Source organism: Columba livia, chromosome 2, assembly GCF_036013475.1.
Source record: "Columba livia isolate bColLiv1 breed racing homer chromosome 2, bColLiv1.pat.W.v2, whole genome shotgun sequence".
Taxonomy (NCBI): domain Eukaryota; kingdom Metazoa; phylum Chordata; class Aves; order Columbiformes; family Columbidae; genus Columba; species Columba livia.
Window position 1 is genome coordinate 8,790,954 of NC_088603.1, and position 20,062 is coordinate 8,811,015.

The window sequence follows — 20,062 nt, forward strand, 5'->3', positions numbered from 1 at the left end:
CACATCTGTAGAGATGGCTCATTGTGCACCACAGTACTGCAGGAGATCAGCTTTGAAGTTGTCGCTGCCCGTGACAAATCATAGTGTTTGTCAAATAAACTTATTTTCTCATTTCAAAAATGGACTTGAAATGCAGTGGGGTTTTTATATTTTACTAGAGAGAGATATTTCACACACTTTCTGCTTTCTTTTCAATTTCCTGAAATTATAAAAGGGAATGTAAGAAGCCCAGATGTATGAACAATAAAACCAAATGGCTCTTCTCCCTTACAGCAACCTGGGAGGTGAATAATAAGAACTCCGATCAAAATCTTTTCATGGTTGGAACTTTGCATGGGGACTCCCTCCTGGATAGATTGTCTCACAGCCACCTTTCCCTTAGAATAAGAATCAGTACAATGTCAGGAGTCACTAACTGATTTTCAGAAAACTTAAAAATTAGCATCTTTGATACTTCTGGTTTATACAATTTTTAAAATAATTTTGAAAATAATTTGGGAGAAATGACAGGTATGCAGATTCACACCATTGCATAAACCTTACATCCTTAGGAAACCACAAAAATAAGGTAGAAACCACTACATTATGTATTTTTCAACATCATTCCATTCCAGGACATTGCAAACATTTTTGTATTATCATGTGATTTCCATAGATCCTAAGGAGCTTTCATTTTTTGGGATATAGGATTAAAACAATCCCTTTGTAAAGACTCATCATGACAGTGCTTTAAAGTGCCGTGACTGTCAGCTCACAAGTCTTCTTAAAGTTGGATGGCTGACATAATAGCATCTTTTTTTTTCCACTGACCTAAATCAAGTATTGGATGGATCAAGACTTCTCCCTCTATGATCTCAAAGGAGGGATTTTTTTTTAATGTCATGTTCAGCTATTGGTTACTTTATGCTGAGCTGTGAACTGTGTGGTTATTGGAAGCAGCATTAAAAGCCAGGGAGTGCCTCTGTTTTCAAGAATATCTATGACTCTACTGTTTCAGGCACCCGACTGGTTGTAGAATATATTTACAGCCATATAGGATACATATTTGACCTGCAGACATCAGAGATGAACAAATCCAAATTGTCCAGAGTGAAGAGATTTAAAAAAGTATGGAGGGTGAGTGAAAAATATGCGTTAATCTATTAGAAAGATTGCAGTGGTAAAAAACAAATTACAAGCAGATAATTTTGATGTTTGTGAACAAGCTGTCCTGCTGCATGCATTTTATTTGATCAGACTTTTCAATGCAGGGGTTGATGGTGTATTTATTGTTTTGCAGGTTAGTTGCCTCTTTGCAAATTTCTAGAGACATTAAGCATTCCGATTAATTTAACTTTTGAGAAAAGTTTTAGAGAATTTGAAAAACCAACAACGTTTATACAGTAAAAACCCTTGAGGAAAGCAAGCTAAACTGATTTCCTCAGTGGCCTTTAAAAATGCCATTTAAGGGTGGATGAATATAAAAAAAGCATTACCAAAAAAACCCTCTTTTCACCTCAGGCTGTATTTTAGAGCTGAGATATATTGTGGAGCTGAACTATACAGAATGTGCTTAAAGCCAATGTAGCATTAGAATCTAGCATGATGGTCAAATGAATTAAATAACAATAGAAGGGCATATTTACTTTATAAACAATTGCATGTCTTATATATTGGAAATAAGACCACAGAGGAATTGAACAGATGATTCTTTACCAAATGTGAAGTTAATTTTGTGCAACAAGTGAAACGGGTATCTCTCTGATAACTCATAAACTTTTTTATGGGTTGTCTTGAAAAGTTTGGAGTCAGTTTTTCCCACTGTTAAAATATGGTGCAAATAGTAGTCATTTAAAAAGTATTTTAAAATCATTAAATAAATTTCTTTGATTGCTTTCAGAAGGTGGGGCTCTGATATCAGTTAATTATATCACATAAATTATCTTGCATTATTAGTTAATTAATGTGTATTTTCCCTCATCCGAAAATTTGTTCACTTGCTTCCTGATAATATTGGTTTGAGTATTTAAAAGCAGCTTTGATTTGAGATTACATCAGTGATGAGAATGGTCGATTTCTGTAATACACAGCAATTTATAGTCAGGACATTGAGTAGTAGAAAATCTCTGCATTTTTAAGTCTGTCTTGAAATATAAGTAATGTCTCTATTTATGGTTTTGCTTGTTGAAAAATGTTATTGCCTCAGTGAAAATTATATTTTAATCTTTGTACAAGTTTCATTTGTGAAAACAGGCAGTTTCCTTAGAAATTAAAATATATCCATTAGGCATAAGTACATATTTTATCATATTAAGTGACATGAGATAATTACCGTAGTAGAAGCATGGTACTTAAATGGGCTCAGGGAGCGGTTTAGTTTTAAGAGGCAAAATGACCTTCTTGGATACAAATATTTTATTGCATATAGCTGTGCATTTTGTTGTGCAGCTGAACACTTTGTCCTTTACCTCCTGTTTGTTAAAGCAATTAAACTGCAGGCTATTAAGCATCCTTTAATTGATGCATTTTCTGCTCTTCTCCCTAAAGCATTTGTCCTTATTCCATCATCGTGGTACCTGATACTTCAGGGTAATATAGCTGAAAATTAAATTTCTGTAGAAGCAAATGTCAGTTTTAAATGCTACTGTTTCTTCTTTCCTACTTCAAACTATTCTGAATAGGACTATGTCAAAATCTCAAAGAGGGCTTTATGGCTGGGTTTAAAACAAAAAGGGTAGACCTTTTATTGTGCAGAGTGTGCATTTATAATAAGCCATAATATATTTATGCAGGAGATTATATGTCTATGATATGGCACACACTCCCTTCCTCCACTTAACTCTTGGCATTAACTTGCTCAGTATTTATGGATATATCAAAATTATGATTTACACTGTACTTATCATTAACATCCCTTGCAATAGCTCTCCATAGTTCTTGCCATCCTTCAAAATACAGTCATAAAATGAAGAGATTAACAGATAATTAAATTAAATCCTTAATTATTTGGGGATGATGAATTCACTCTGTGATTCCAGAAAGGTATAGAGAGCCTTTTTCACAAGCAGTATAAGTTGAAACCATTGGAGCCATGATGATTTATTCTTGCTTGATGATCTGACTCATACTGTTAATTACCTGCTCCTCTTTTAAAAACATATTAATAAAAATTGGATGTAGGAACTGCTTATTAATACATGAAGCTTTCAAGATATTTTTGAAATATTATATACATCTAAAAGATAGCATTGTTTAAAAAATATCAGTCATTTTTTTCACACCAGATAGAATGTCCTTCAGCAAAATGCAGGGAAACTTCACTTTTGTTTCTCTGGCAGTTTTTGACATCCATTGGAAGCCTTTAATTTTTTAAAACTATTTCTTGATCTGGCCTTTGTTTCATACAGATCTCCGAAGTTCTGGCACATATCACTGACAGTTAAATCTTCCATGGTATTCAGCAAGTATCTGCTCCTGCTGCTGAAGTGTCTGGTAACTAAAATCTCCTGAAAATAGGGCCAACTCAGCTAATTAAGAACAGAAAACCAAACTTATCGGAAAAAGAAAAAATAAACAAACATGGAAATGAATTATAGGGTCAAATCTGGTAGCAACAATAAGCAATCTTGCTGTACTCAATTCTGAGCAAATTTGCTTAAAAAAAAACCTCTCTACAGTCATTGTAAAGAAGATTACGGATTATGATATTTAATGGGCGTGCTGGGTTATCTTGAGGGCTGAAGATCACAATATCTAACTTGCATATGAAGCTGTCTTGAGAGCTCATTAGTAATGGTTGTTAATGACACAGAGGTATTTAGTTAACACTTTCACCAGGCTTGGTAGGAACATTGTGCTAAGCTTTGTTAGCAATAAAAAAAGTAAAGCAATTGTCATGGAAACATGAAAATTGCTATGAAAGTCTGTAATGGCTACTTTGAAACCACTGGGTCTCTTGTGTAAACCTGTGTTTAGAAAATGTTTAGAGCACACATTATTTACTCAATAGTACACTCCATTGTGATCCATCATACCTATAAGTATTTAAGATCTGTTTTCTTTAATGCATCTTTGACCCAACAGCATGTGATGGCTATAAAACCTTGCTATGGTCTTTCATGCCAAGTATTTGAAGGGAAGTTTGGAGTAAATATGCCTTTTTTAAAAAAACCTGTAATTTGCTCTGGAAAGTACTTAAGGTGGTGGGCTGAAGCAATTTGTTCTCTTCAGGAACAGCTCCAGGAATTGTCACTGATTCCGTCAGGAAGCTGTACTTTCCTACTTCATAATTCGTGTATTTTAGGCTGTAAATTGGTATAAAAGCACTGATTCTGGAGCTATTTCTCTCTCTTGCTGCTTCTTAAAATCATATATCAATAAACATTATTTTAGGTGGCTTGTGTTATTATGCATAGGGACTGAGATGTAAAAGGAATGTCTTATTTAAGTGCTTTTAAAATACATTATCATTTTAAAGAATTGTATCCTGACCCCCCTAGCCTTAGAAGCTACAAGGCTGAAATGCTTACACCTGTTAACAGAATGTATACCCAGTCTTGTAATACTGCCTTTTACATACAAAGGCTTTCACCCTTATTGAAGTGGCAGTGACCTGCAATTTCGTTGCTGAGACATAGGGTATGAATGCAAGTTCTAGCTACTGTGGCCTGATATATTCTGTTTGCTGCCTGACGGATGTGTTATGGAGACCAATCTAGTGTAATTTTAAATCTATTTGGAAAACACATTTCTTCCTTACAGCATACAGGACAGATATATATGGGTCGTGCTGTGTCATAGCAAGCTGGAGGGGCTCTGTCTCAAGCACATCCACAGAGTAAAAGCTAATGGCACTAGATTTGAATGAGAAAAAGAAGGATTTAAGAAGGGAGCACCCATCTCATCATTTCCCGATGACTTCTTTTCTGCCTCTCCCTCTAATAGCTTTTAACAGGAGACTAATGGGTGCAAATCTCCATCCATTAGCACTTCTCTGCCTTCCATTTTCAAGGGTGCCTCGCTTATCCTCTGCAGCTGGTGCTAATGGGAGAAGGACAACTGGGAGAGGAGTGCAAAAGAGGGAGGAGGCATCTGAAAGCCTTCAGATGATCCTCAGCACCGGCAGGGAAGGCCTTGGGTGGCCTCTGGCCCTTGTCTGAGCACCTTCTCCCTTCCCGCAGCAGAGAATGAGCCTGCAGCACCCGTGGGTGCCTGCCCGGGCGGAGCTGGAGCAGCACTCCTGCAACGAGGACCTGCCCGATGGCAATTCGGTTAGTGTTGGCAGGTAGGAAAGGGGATTTGGGAGGCACAAGAGAGAGAGACTCCCCCCTCCCCATAAATTCGAGGTAGAGATGTGGGAAGTGGGTTGGAGGAACTGCTTACTGTGTTTGCACAGGGCAACAGAGGGGTCAGGATTTTTGGTTTTTTGGTCCTCCCTTTCGATGGCTTTGTGATCAGCAAGTGGAGGAAAGGAGGAGGAAGGGGGGATTTGGATGCAGCAGCTCAGACCAGCTCTGCTTCTGTTAGGGCCAACTGCTGTTCCTCAGAGTCCTTTGTCCTCAGGTAAGGTGCAACAGTGACTGGAGCAGGCTGCCCAGAGAAGCTGTGGAGTCTCCTTCTCTGGAGACATTCAAACCCACCTGGACACCTTCCTGTGTGATCTGCTCTGGTGAGCCTGCTTTAGCAGGTGGGTTGGACTGGATGATCTCCAGAGGTCCCTTCCAACCCCAGATATTCTGTGATTCTGTGATTCTATGTGGCTTGTAGTCACCATGTTGGAGAAAGATTTGGCCATGTCCCCTACTTTCAAGGAATTCCCATGGCCGAGTCAGGAAGCTCCACTGTGTTCTCCTCCAGACTGTTGGTTTGTGCCCTGCTCAGGACTCAGCTTTGCTAAAAGGGCTTTCCTGATGAGTGCTCAAACATGTGAACCAGGCAAACTATTAAACACCAACCAATTGCATGTAAATCTGAATCAATTGCTTATTACTTTCTGTTTATGAAACTGATAGTGTCCAAATGTTCATCTTGGAGAGGCCACTTGGCACTGCTGCTCTGTGTGTGATGCACTTTTGTTGCTGAGGATGGCTGAAAACAAACTGTACTGATTTAAAATAATATTGGAAAACATTTTAATATGTTTTTGAGCATGACAGTTTGTGTTACGGAGGTCTTCCCTGCAAAGAGGTTTGCTTGAAGTGGTCTTAGTTATTTGGGACCTGTCCTTTTTGTTGTAAATCTGGTGAAACAAAATATAAATCAATATAAGCATAGATTACAGCTGTGTATTGCTTCTTTTATAAATCTTACAGTGTTTCTAATTGCACTTAACTATTAATACCCAGTGGGTTGGTTTACAGTAGGAACTACTTAGTTCACTACATATGTAAGTGGTAGATCTATCACTGCTCATTGCCCAAGGTCAGTGAGGGACTCCCAAGTATGGTAAAGCTGTAAAGTGTAAACTGGATTAGAGAATTTACACATGCTTACAAATTTCAGTGACCACGCTTTAAATTACTCATTTTCTTTTTTTTTAAATGGACTTTGTAAAGCAATCTACAGTTATATCCTATTGCAACTTTAGATTAAAATGTAGCATGAGTGAAATTGCACATACTATTTTAAAATGGTGCTTATGCTTTTGATTAAAGTGTTGTGAACCCCTATGGCTAAAATATAATATTGAAACTTAACATACTGATCCTGCAAACCCTTATCCATGTAAGTGGTTTCACTCCTGACAGTTCTTTCAGTTTCTGTGGGGACTGCCCTTAAAATTAAACGTATCTATAAATGCTTACTGAACCATGAGACAAAATTAGTGAATTGATTTATTAAAAAAGGAAGGAAGTTAGGTGTTTGCTACCCTGGCAATGTTGTGAGGTTTTTATGTAGAGTTGATTGTAATGTATCTAAGCCATAGCTGCTCAGAGCAGGAACCTAGGGGTTCTGGTGGACTGTCTATTCATCTCACTCACCTGTGGGATGTGCAACCCTGGCAATAAACTGACAAGGAGACCTCCCTGGAGGAAAAGGGCCCCTCCCAAGATTTTGGCTGGTTTAGCAGATTCCTTTCATTTGGAGGTTATTTTGTCTGAAGATGTAAAGAAGCTGCTTGCTTATTAATTTTGTTTCAGTTTTACAGTCATACCAGGGGTGACATCAGAACCTCTTTAGCACAGGGTCAGCATCTTAAAATTTTACAGAAGAAATTAAGTTCTCAAAATATCAAACTGCAGTTCAATCACTTCACCAATGTAAAACTAAAACGGAAAATTCAGTGAGCAAATGAAAATGTGCATTTAAATTTTTTTTTAAGTGTTTATTTTTTTGTAAGTCACTTTTCACCTGTGGTCCTCATTTCACAATAGAATGTTCTAAGAAGTTGACTGCACATCTGTTTGGAAGTCAGTCTTGCTGATGCTGTGTTAATGGCTGTTTGTAATCATTGCTAGCAGTGACAGCATGCTGTACAAAATTTACTTTAGCATTTCTAGTCAGTATTGTCACTGTGAATGATGAGATCCACGGTTTCTGGAGTGAAATCCTGGCCTGCTTGAAGTCACTGGCAGACCTCCATCAGCTTTGATAGGTCAAGTGTTAGATACCGAGGGTCTTCTGGGTGAATGCATCTAAATCAACAAGCCATGTGGCACAGGGAATTGGCTACATTGCTTGCACAATTAGGTAGCTCAAAATATTCGGCTCTTATTTAAATGAGATGCAACATATTCTTAATTGATTTGATTTCTTTTTAAATTTTAAAGAGAGGGGAAAGGGGAAGGACAGCACTGGAATTGAGCTCTCCTGTTCAGGGACAACCTAAGCAGCTTCTCTGAGTTTGCGTTATTTATCTCCAGGGTGGAGGGAGCTCTTACCATCACAGCTCAGTCTCCTTTTGCTCTTTTCTGGAAGCACCCACATGAGTTCCATGAGCCTGTTATAGCTCCCATGGGCTGAGCTTCTCAGCACTATCAAAACAATGATGGGGAGCTGGTACTTGGCCTTTGATTCATTTTATATAGCCACAGTGATCTTCTTAGTAGAGTCTTGGGGTTTATTACAATAAAGGGTCCATATGCTACTATTGGATATAGGAGCCTGAGTCTAGTCCTCCAAATTTAAGTTCCTAAATAGGATTTAGCCTTTTTGCTCTCCTTCCAAGCAGGAAAAAGGGACAAAGCAGTGAACAGTTTTGTCTTCCCAAAGTGAGTGCAGAAGAGAGCTATTAGGCAAAGGAGGGGCCTGGAGCACACCTCTTATGAGGAGCAGTTGAGGGAACTGGGGCTGTTTAGCCTGGAGGAAAGGAAGCTGGGAGTAGACTTTAGTGCTGTCTACAACTACCTGAAAGGAGGTTGAAGAATGGAGGGGGTTGGTCTCTTCTCCCAAGCAGCAAGTGATAGGATGAGAGGAAACGGCCTCAAGTTCTGCCAGGGCGGGTTTAGATTGGATGTTAGGAAAAACTTCTTCCCAGAAAGGGTTGTCAGGCATTGGAAGAGGCTACCCAGGATGATTGTGGAGTCGCCGTCCCTGAAGAGTCTTAAAAGGCATTTAGATTATGTTCTTAGGGACATAATTTAGTATTAGAGTTGGGTTATGCTTGAGAACAGACTGCTGGTGGGTTGAGTTGCTCTTGACTGGCAGTTCCATAGTCCTTCAAGGGCCTGTTGAGATAGATGGGTTGGCCTACTGTGCCCTGTGATATAGTTCCAGCACAAAGGCAGATCGTCTTTGGGACATGCTACCTCCCCATCACCTGAAGCAGTGAGAGGTCCCTGGGTTCTAGAGGGTCTGCAGGAGATGGTCTGTGTTGTAACACTGCTCCTCTGTACCATAGCTGGTGATATTGGTCTCCTCCACTTTCCCCAACACTGAACACTGAGCAGGAAGCAGCCTTTTCCCTTTTGCTGGCATCTCTATTGGGAAATGCCTTTCCTACAGAGGTTTTCTTACACAACTCAGTTACCGTTTGCCTCCTGCAAGTGGAGGGCAAGCTTTTATGACCCAAGGGCTCATGCAACTTTGATATGAATAATAGTTTACATAAGCGAGGAAGCACATGAGCTTGGTCCAAGCTGGCACCTGAGGAGCATCACTGCTGGTTAATCTTGCATATGCTTCTTGCTAACTTGAATATTTTATCTAAAAATTTTATAGGTTATCCTCATGAAACTAATGTGTGGAATTTAATGGCAAAAAATACGGTCAGTAAAGGTATACTTATAATCATTTATTATTATATATATATGGTTTTTTTTAAGAACTATTGAGATTGTACTGGGACTCCTCTTGACCCTTTCTCTTCAGAGGGTAATAGTAACTTCTCCTCCTTTGCCCAGCAACAGTACCAGAGGGTGGGAAGGTGAAAGTATCCTTGAAGTGTGGCACAGAATATCTGTTTGGTAGGTAATTGCTGCATTTAGAAAGGGTACAGAATTAATGGTATGGTGTCCTTCTGGGAAAAAAAAAAAAAAAGTCACACATATTAGAGAAACAGTGCTAATAGCTCAGAATGCCTCTGCAAATGCAGAAGTTTGCATAATTACACAAATTTTGTGAGTGTAAGAGCCATGTAAAAATAATAATTTCTGTTGGCAGTAAACAAAATAGCAAGCCTTTCCGTTCATAAAAAAATTGTTTATGTAAACTCTGGAGTTTACTGAAGTCTGAAGACTTTCTCCCTTTGCTTTAAAGTGTTTCATTATAGGTTGTCTGGGACAAGATTTTTTATTTTATTTTTTTCTCCTGCAGTTATCAGTTCACATCTTCAGGCAGGATAATCGGCTTTTGCTCACATCTCATATCATATGGCAACAATCAGAGTGGTCTTCAGCATAGGCTAAGGGCATCCTAAGATGGAGGGTTGGTCAGGAAAGCTGTTACCTCCTTCCCCTCCAGTGAATTTTGAACAGCTTTACTACAAGTTAATAAACAGAATAATTTTTCTTTCAATTTTACTGCCAGAGCAACTCCCAGATCCCTATTGTCCTTGCTTCAGACATCCCATCCTTGTATATATGGTCATTTTTCTCCCATTATGTTTTCCTTTTATTACTATTGGCTTTTAAATAACTCGTGTGAGGGAAGGGGGAAATGTATTTCACTGTGTTGACTCTGTTCTCCTCTAATACCTACAAGGGGGAAGAAGGGGCCGTCTTGTACCATCCTGAGGTCAGTCTTGATTTTGTCAGTCTTGCTCATTGGTGAAAAGGAAATGCCCTTCCCATTTTCTGCACAAAGGAAAGGACATCTGGAGCTGAGTGATGCCAGCAGGCACCCTTGTGTTGGTATAAAGCCCAAAAGGGCATATTTAACCAGAAGGGTGGATGGAAACCTGCTAGGGTAGATATGAGACCATGTAGCTTAATCCTGTCAGCCTCAGAGACTGAGAAAGAGAGAAAAAAGGTTTTTCTTAATGTGTTGAATATTAGTCTCAACCATCTGGGAAAGCTGGTTTTCTTTTTTATAAAAAGCTCTCTGTCATTCAGAGTACTCATTTGTTTTGAACGTCTCTGTCTTAATGTATTAGACTAGCTGAGCTGCATTAAGTGTAGTAAAGCTGCATTCTACAGACGTTCTTAGAGAATAAAGAGGTGCAGTGACTCAGAGGACAGTAAACTGATTTACCCCAAGATGATATTCACATCTAGACTTTCGACTTGTACAAAGTTGAGCCCTTGCAATCAGGAGGCCTTAGAGTTGACTTGGTTGGTCCTTAGGGAATATGGTGAGACTCCTAACTGGAAAGTCAATAGGGTGATGATATTTATGATCATTTTGTTTGAAGCTGGGATCTGATGTGTACAGGGTGTGGAAAGGCTTTCTAGTGAGCATTTCTTGCCATTCCTTCTTCTATCCTGTTGTTGCTCCCCATAAAGCTTGGAGCAAGCACTTGCTGGACAACATGAATGAAACAGGTTTATGGCTGCTTTCTGAATTGCATCACTTTTATTGCTTCTGTGGAGCTGTTCCTGGGAACTAAGTATCTCTCAAATACTAACTTGATTGACAATAAGTAGATGGGATGTTACTCTCCTTGACATCTGCTACAGTTTCAGGCTATGTATAGCAATTGATAGGGCAAGAAGTCCTCTTGCAGAAGGACACATTATCCTACTGTCTGTCTTCTGGTGAAGAACAATCCCTCCTGGAGCTGTATGGAGACTGATAAATGGCTGCAACTAAAAGCCACACTATGGTGGGCTGAAGTTTTTTGGCACTTTGTTCTTCACAGACATACTGCAAAGATATGTGACACAGAGTCTTCCAGTTCTCAGTTTCAGTTCTGTTCCTTGTCAGCTCTGCCAGAATCATTTGTTTGCTTAGAAAAAAAGTAGTAATTACATATATTACTTAGAATAAATTCAGCTTATTTTCAAAGTAATAAAACAATAAAGTGAAGCTGAGATATTTTCTGAAAGACACGTGAATGTCTCAAATGTGACTCAAATTCTTTATGGATTCTTCTTCAACAACCTTTTGCTTTTTAAATGTGAACTAGCTTTTGTTGGTTTGTAACTAATTGGTTTAGTCATCTTGATACTACAAAAGTTAATATATTAAAACTGTAGATACTAAGTACAGCAAAGGCCTCTACTTTCCAAGTCTGTCCCCCAAAGGCTTGATGATTGCCTCAGAATTTGCATCTTAGGTATGTATCCACATTAATTTTGACCGTTGCAGATTATGGGCTTGATTTTTGCAGTGGGGTTGCATGCAAGGCAGCCATTGAGCATATCCATGATACTCTCTGGGTTCAAAGTCTGTGCAGTTTGCTCTAGCTCTCCTGTGCATGGAGCTCCTCTGGGTGACAACTTAAATTAGACCATGGTATCTGAATGCTAGGTAAAGGTCTGGCAGAAGCTATGGCCTACTGACAACGCTACCCAAAAAGTGGCAATCACAATCTTTTGGCGAGACTCAGCCCACTGCTCAGGCCAGCTATTTGCTTCTATTAGTAAATCCCTCCTCCTGTAGCCATTTCTGCCATCTACTTCTAATCATACCTCTGTATGAACTGATAATATTTTTTATGTTTCTACTTACAAGCAGTCTAAAACTGCTGGTCTGTAGTGAGATCTAGCTCAGGGGTTTTGTCTGAGTAGGCAGATGCATCTCGTGGAGGCTTTGCAGAGAGAGTGAGCTCCATCCAGTTCTCTATTAAAATCTCTCAGGCACTTTCTTTCACCCCTGGGACTGCTCCTGATGCTGAGTCAGCTCCTGCTTCCCTGTAGCTGAGTGTTCAGGGACCCACGGGTGTCCCCTGAGGAGTTTGCTCCTTGCCGCAGGGTGCAGCAGGTCTGGGCACAGCCTCGTGCCCAGGGCTCTCTGTCCGCAGGGGATGCCTGTTGGATGCTTTGCTGTTGGTACCCTTCAGATACGTGCAAACTGTGCCTATTTTCCTTCCTCATCCTCTCCTCACCTGATTTCTTCTCTGCCTGCTGTACACCAGGGCATGGTAAAGAAGACTCTACCTCCTGATTTGTGATGAAAGTGCTTCTAAGAATATCTTGAAGAGGTCCTCTTAGCCTCTCTTCCTACCATACCAAATACAGAAATCATATTTGTCTTACCCCTGTTTGTTTTGCTTTCTGCTATGAATTCATTTCTAGGATTACAAGTGGAGCGAGAGGAAATGATCAAAGGATTGGAACAATTAGCGTATGAAAGAACATTAAAATATGTCTAAAATGCTTTGATTTAATGATGAGTAATGCGGAGACAGTTTTATAACAGTCTACATATTTATGAAATATGTAAACATGAGGAAAACGAGAAAATATTTGTCATAACAAGCCGGAGTTTAATTTACATTTAAGGAATGAAATTTTAAATGGAATAATGTATGCTGAATATAAAGTAAAGCTTCCTGCCTGTAATGTCTCTTCAGCTATGCAACAGTTCCCAGGGGATGCAGCTAAATCCTTTTGCCATTATATAAAAATTTTCAGCTGACCTAGAGGAAACACTAAAATACTGATTTAGGAGAACAGTCGTGCATCACTAAAGAGGTGATCTGAACAGTCTAATGTTTGGAGTTGTTTTCCACCACTAATTCCCAGGATCCAATGGCCTTTGAATTTGTCATGATCTGCAGAGGGTAAACAATCTCAGAGATGTAGTTTCTAGTTTTTGTGCTATGCAGTGAGGATAAACAGCAACTGCTGCAATGAATTCATCTTCATGAGGCTATGGTGGAATTGCATCTAATTGCTTTGCAGACTATATTCTATTTTAACTTGATGCTGCTTAAGGGAGAAAGTTTATTATTTCCTTTTTTTGCACCAGTAGTGCTTTAACTGATAAATGCTAACATTATTCCAGCAGCAACAGTGGCTGTGCAGGGTGGCTGATGCAGTTATAGAGAAAACAATCCAGACTACCTAAAGCACAAGTTCACGCTCAACCCTTCCACAGCATTTAGAAATTTCACAGGACAATGCAAGCAGTAATTAATTCTTGAGCAGCCCTCTGAGGTGGGCAACCATCATTATCCTTGTTTTACAGGCCAGACTCCTTGGAAAGATGTTAAATCTCTCCCATTCCCTTATTTAAGGGAATAATGTGAACATCTGCTGCTGTATGCACTGGAGTTGCTCAGCACCTTTCAAAACCAGCCTGCTTGAGAGTGTCCACAAATGGGTTTATAGTCTCCTAGATTAGAAGAGACTATCTTTACACACCAGCCCAAAGGAACTGATGGCCAAGTCTGAATTATAATGTAGAGTGCTAGGTTTTTCCTCTACTCAAACTTTTATGCCTGTCTGCTTTTAAGCAGGCATCCTCTGTTCTAGTGCTAGCAGTTTTTTCAGAGGTTTTTCAACTATGTCTGCCTGTCTCACACTGCAGGTGAAGCTGTCGCTGCTGTCTGCACCAGGCAGAAAAGGAGATGGACCCAGCCTGCAGGTCCATGGTCGTGAAGTTTCCCCAGGCCTGCATGGTTCAAAGCAGTGCCATCCTCTTAGCCTGACCAGTACCTGCACCACTACAGATCTCCTGGAACCTCATCACGTGGCAGCTCCTGAAAGCTGAAGTGTGTCCCTCCCCATAGGTCTGGCACTTAGAATAGTCTGGGGTGGGATTTCACCTGGTGGGAGATGTGCCATAATGGAAGCAAAGAGGTGTGACACCTGTGCAAGTCTTTCAGAAACTATCATATTTTGCATTATCAAAGTGCATATACCATTCAGGATAACTCACCAGTATGCAATTTGCTGTGTAGACTCCAGACATGAGTTCAGAACTATGAGATTCAAAGAGCATTTTCCAAAGAAATGGACCTCTTACAGTACTAAATACGAATAATTTTACTTTGAATTTTACATACTCAGTAGAAGGCAATACAGAGGTGATGTGGCAGATTTATGCATTACAGTCACAGGGAATGTAAGAATGTCTGATGATGTTGATAGAAAGTGACTAAATGTAAAACAGGAAAGAATTTGTTAAAACAGGAAAAGAACAGCAACAGGCAGGTAACTTCAATTGTGGACAAAACCTTTCTCATCTTACCTCAGTTCAGAAGTGTATGTTAAGATTCAGGAGAGGTTTCAGGCCACCTGCTAATCTAAAGCAGGTTCAGTGCCAAGGAACACAACTTTGGAACAAAACCAATCTGCCTTTAATTATTCTATAACTTGTACGAAGTTAGCTTAGTTTCTCTGCAGCGACTAAATATGGTATTATTGAATTATCTTAATAGAAGCATGGTAAGCAAATATCCATACTGCTAATTTGAAGTTATTTTACTCTCTGTAAGGTAATGAGTATATTTATTCACTGTTTTGGAACTCAGCTGGTTTTCTGACTTCTGCCCATAGAACGCTCCAGGCCATTTTTTTTTAATCTCTTCACTTTTAACATTTTCTGGGAATTTTTATTTTCTATTAGCATAACTAAACAGTGCACATGAAATCTATAGTTATTACTTGTCTTTGCTAAGCTACTTAATATATTGTTACATTATTCTGGATATCTTATTATTGTTCCTTTTATTATCTTTTTCTAAGTACTATATATAGCACAACAGAAAGAGTGAAGACTAAATGATAGGACTGCACTTAGCTCAGTCTTTCTGCCCTTCTTCAGCATTATGTGGAATTCAAGTCTGTCATCTAAGGATTCATCTCCGAACTAACAGGTTTTCTTTGAATCATTACATCTCGCAGTTCTCCCCACGTATCTGAAGTGGTTAATGAGAGACTCTTTCATTTCTAAGCTCCTGGTGTGCTCAGATAACTCTTCTTACATAGCTCAACATAGCACCAAAGTCCATTATTTACTTACTAGCCATAATCCCTCCCCTGGCCTCCCAGCAATGGAATACAGCTGAAGCACCAGCTTGTCTGGGACTTACCCAAATCCTGGCTGAGGGATGCTCAGCCATTGAAGGAGCTTTTCATAATGGCAAAATCCCCTCATTTACAAGCTCTGTGCCAGAGGCAAGAACTGCTCTTATCCTCACAAATTCATTACAGGGGGAAAATAGAAAAAAAAAAAGGCAAAGAAATTACATATTCAAAACCATAATAGAGTTTGATATAGACATGGAGTTCTTGGTATGAAATGTGATTCAAAGGAATTCAGAAGCAGACTCAATAAATTTTGTGTTCTGTTTTTACATATATTCTTATGGAGTTTACATGTCTGTGTATATATATATGTGCTGTAGTCCCGTTAAGCATGGTTGACTGTGTGTGGATGTACATGTACAGTAGTCATTCTCAGGGAGGAGAGCTGTATTGCTTCACCAAAAGGTGTTTAGAGAGAACTTTGAACACTGTAGTGGTAAAGCCATTCCAGCAGTACAAACTTGGGGGAAGATGAACCTCCCTTCACTTAAATGAACTCTGTGTAGGTTGAAAAACCTCTTTTCAACACTGCCAAATCTTTGAAGTGGAAATCCACACATTGTGAGGGAATGATTGAAGTGTGAAAACCACCTGCCCGCGAGAAGCTATAAAGGATACCCACCTGCACCGATCAGTGCGACTGTTTAACACAAGTTATTGCTGTATGCTGGTATCTCTCTATACTGTGTATTTCTCTAGCCCCAGTTTCAGTATATGGCTAATGCTGTAGCAGTATGGGGCTGTCTATCAAATGCAATGTCACAAGGCCACCCTGATAATGTAAAGGGCCTGGGGACACAGAACTGGGGCAGCCAGCTTCATAACCCAGGGATGCAAAGTGAAGTCTTGCAATAGGGTATCTGAGTGGTTTGGGTTTCATGAATGTAGTAGAATTCATAGGGAACTTAATTGTGAAGAGAAGTTGAACCTGATGAAGGTTTCTTCTGGTTTTTTGCTTAAGAGAAACCATCTTGTTCTAGTTTTGCAAAATTCCTTGCAATAGAGTTGAGTCCCCACAATCCCTTTGGCCAAGGGACCACCACCTTCCTACTCCCATCTCCACAGGCACAAGGCACTTGCAAAAGTCCCATTCCGAAGCATCAAGACTCTGCTTGAGACCTAGGGCTGCATTTCCCGGGGATGTGCACACCCAGCCTTGTGACTGGGGTTTGTGTCAGTCTTTATCAGCTGTTCTTCACCACAGGCACAGGCCAGATTTCAGAAGAGTCTAATCAGGATGAAAGGATGGTGACAGGCTGCTCAGTTTATGTGATGCCTAAGCAGACAGTAAAGTAACACTTGGTTAAAGGTACTATTAGACATTTGTGGAAGATACACATCTTTTCTGCAGGAAGAAAATATCCCCTTGATTGTTTTGTTTGTTTGGTCGTTGTTCTTTTTTTAAATATCCTCATGCTTCAACTGTTACCATAAAGAAACTGCTGTGTATATATAAAATGGAAGGCATGCTATGATGGCTGTTCAGAGAGTCTGACAATGTGATTGGTTGAATGTTCTATACCTTATGAACTGTGAATATCCTATAAATATTTTAAAACTCCTGCTTCAGCTACAGACTTGCTGAAATCCATACTGAGGCTTCATTTTCCTGACAGCTGCCTTCAGAGTTGCAATTCTGTCTGGGCCTGCTGTTGCAAAACTTGATCAAGAAAAACAGGTCATTGTTGGATCAAACCTACTCATGTAGTATTTGGTTGAAACTGGTATTGCAGTCATTACTACCTTCTTGCATGGTCTTGTAACCTCACACTGTTTTCCCAGACCAATGGGCTATAGATCCCTTTGCAAATACTTTTACAGTATTGTCAGTAACTAGTTGCACCAAACATTTATTCTGAGGCTGTGGAGAGTAGCTATGTGGAGTTCACAGCCCTTGAATAAAAAAAATGCCTCTTCTACCCCCTTGTTTCTCTTGGGAGGTGTTGTGTACTGTGTCCTTCACGCTTCAAACCTAAGGCTCCAGGAGAAGTGGGTGAGAAGGCCAGTCCCCTGGACAAATGGGATGGCTGTTTTGACAAGTATTTGCTTTACCTTGCAAATTGATTGTCCCTTTTTTTTTTTCTTATAAAAATGGTTATAATAACATTTTTATGCTGTACAAGCATGCTGGGAAGATAATATCCACTGAGGAGGGGAAGTGTTCATGCACGGCAGTGATTAGGATTGGATTTGTGTATAGATCAACGACAGTGAAACATCCTTGAGTAATATCTGCCTCAAAGCAAAATTTGACTTTCCTAATGGTCTCATTTTGTCTTGTTGGGTGACAAAAAGGTTATGATAATCTAAAGGGATCCTGTAATTTCTCCACTGAATGGCTATGTGCAGTACGGCAACTTTTTCTACAAAAATGTGAAGGAAATTGGAGTTTCAGGGCTTGGTGGCTGGAGAAATTTCCATAACAGCTTGGAGAACGAAAAGAATACAGCATTTACCCCACTGTCATTTCCATGAGGGTCACTTGGCAGAGAGGTGTAAATTAACCCCAGCCTATGTGTAGCAAGTCAATAATAGAAGGACTAACAAAGAACAAAGTGTAGTTTTTGAAAAACATACCCTTTATGATTCAGCATAATTCTCTGACTGGCTTACCAATCAGAAAATATTCTTTACAAATCCCTACTAATTATCTGTAAATACTCACTAGAAAGCTGCTAGACTGATCAAGGATTTAAAAATATATTCTACTATTAACTGATATCCTGGAATATGTACATGGCTTTTACTTTTGCAGACCTGGAGTCTTCCACCATATTTCAAATCCTGCACTTTTCAGAAAAAAAAGAAAAGAATCCTCTGCTGACTATCTCACTGAAATATTTTAGATGGTCACTCCAGTTGTGTCTTGTTTTCTGCACTCTATAAGTACTGAGCAATTACTCTGTGGTTATGTAATTTGTAAAATTGATCTGCTAACTAAATGTCTGATTCACTGACAAAGAAAAAGTAAAGACAAGTGAAATGTCTTCTGTAAAGGTTAAGTGTATATTTTATTTGCAATAGAGGATTACAGATCTTCCCGGCAAAGTTTTTTTTATCTGAGCAACCTTGTGAAAATGAACTTTCCTTATTTAAAAGCTGCAGTTCTATAGTTAGTCAGTTTTCTGAATTCTGACTACTGTGGATGGTCTCTAGGGTGGATTCTCCAGTGCCTACTAACATGATTGTGTTCATCATCTGTCACTTTGCTCTGTATGGGTGATCACTTTCATCTGTCTTCCATGCTGGTCTGCCCATTTCCACAAGACTTCTGGGATCTTTAATGTATTTGTTGAACTCCTTTGCCAAATTGTGTTGAATAGCCACAGGTCCAAAAGTGAACAGGGCAGACACATATATACCATGGTCACATCAGATATGTTTCCTTAGACAACTAGGTTTAAAAAAATCAGACTACAAGTAAGCATCCAGTGAGGAGCTCTATGAGTCCCATTTCCAGTGGTTTTGAGGACATGATGATGCTCTGCAGGGTCTCAGCAGAGCTGGTGTCCACAGTCAGAAGCAAGAGCAGCTGAGAGGGGATTTAGGGAGCAACTGCAATGTGAGGTAAAGCTGGAGAGAGCATAAAGTGTTCTCCCTCTCACTCTGTACCTTCTGCTTTCTGAGGGTCACATGGAAAGAAGGACATGCAAAGCTCTTATTCCCTGTGCTTAGTTTTTCAGACTTTGACAGTAATAGAGCTGCTTCCCTAAATCTGAGGGCAGACGGGGCAGCAGTAGTTCATACTGTGCTCCACTCAGTGAAACACAGCAAAATTATGTCCTGAAAAGAAGCCAGACTTGATTGTTGCATACAACAAATCTTACCTGAATATTTAGTATGAGAATCATTCTGTATGTGGTGTCTTAGTCTTCTAGTTTGTTACACCCATTCTAGACCACAAATACATCACCCAAAAGACCACAGGATGGAAGAGAAGGCATAAATCCCTAATCTTTGCAGTCAAAAGAGAGTGTGGTCTGTACCACATGAGATTCAACTAAACATAGTATGGATCATGTTTAGAGGAGTCTTCAGCCTGTGAGGAAACCTGTAAACTGATGACACTAACTTAAGCAGCATACAGCCTTTTCTAGAGCAAGATGAAATGATATTTAAGCACCCTGCCAGTTAATAGGTGATTAGCGTACGCCTTTGCTCATTACTCTGTCAAGAAACTTGCTCTCAGTCAAATGACAAGCAATGAAAAATACTTTAATTGTTCCTAAATTATTTTGCAGTAATTAGCTGCAATCCTAAGGAAGAGAATAAGTTGAGGATAATGACAATATTTCCTGAAGAAATATTTGTGTGCAACAGTGTTTACCTAAAAGCAAGGTCATGCTTTGCAGTCCTATATGTGTCTGGGAGGACATGTGCTTATACCAGAGTCCTCAGTCTTTGCTGTGTGCTGTTGGGGTACTTATCAGCTCAGCATAAATGCCAGAATTCTGCCCCTTTTTACACCTTGGGTCATGCTTCACGCTTTTCTTCAAAAGTCGATAACTACGAAAAGCATATATAGGGGAACTACATATATTCTCTAGGCCATGTGACCTCCATTGTAAGGTTACATCTTGTAACCACAGTTGTCTGCCTCACTACCCTACATTTACATCGATGACTTGACATGTCTGTCGTTAGTTGTTAACCATTGCACCACGGCTCTTGCTTGAACATTTCTTGCCAGAATTTGACAATGTTATGAATTGCGGCTGCTGCATCATAGT

General features: G+C 39.6%; 1 protein-coding gene across 5 annotated transcripts in view; it reads left to right on the plus strand.

The window, feature by feature from the left end:
* The window catches only part of DPP6 (dipeptidyl peptidase like 6), a 558,611-nt gene that overhangs the window by 236,440 nt on the left and 302,109 nt on the right, over window positions 1–20,062 (plus strand). Inside the window, exon 1 of one of the 5 annotated variants that reach the window (XM_065050445.1) lies at window positions 971–1,116. The exons of the other annotated variants lie outside the window; for them this stretch is intronic. Within the exon in view, the coding sequence (XP_064906517.1) occupies window positions 1,066–1,116 (51 nt within the window). The 5' untranslated portion in view covers window positions 971–1,065. Of the gene's footprint in view, window positions 1–970; window positions 1,117–20,062 lie in introns of those variants that run through there. 5 annotated transcript variants of the gene reach the window in all.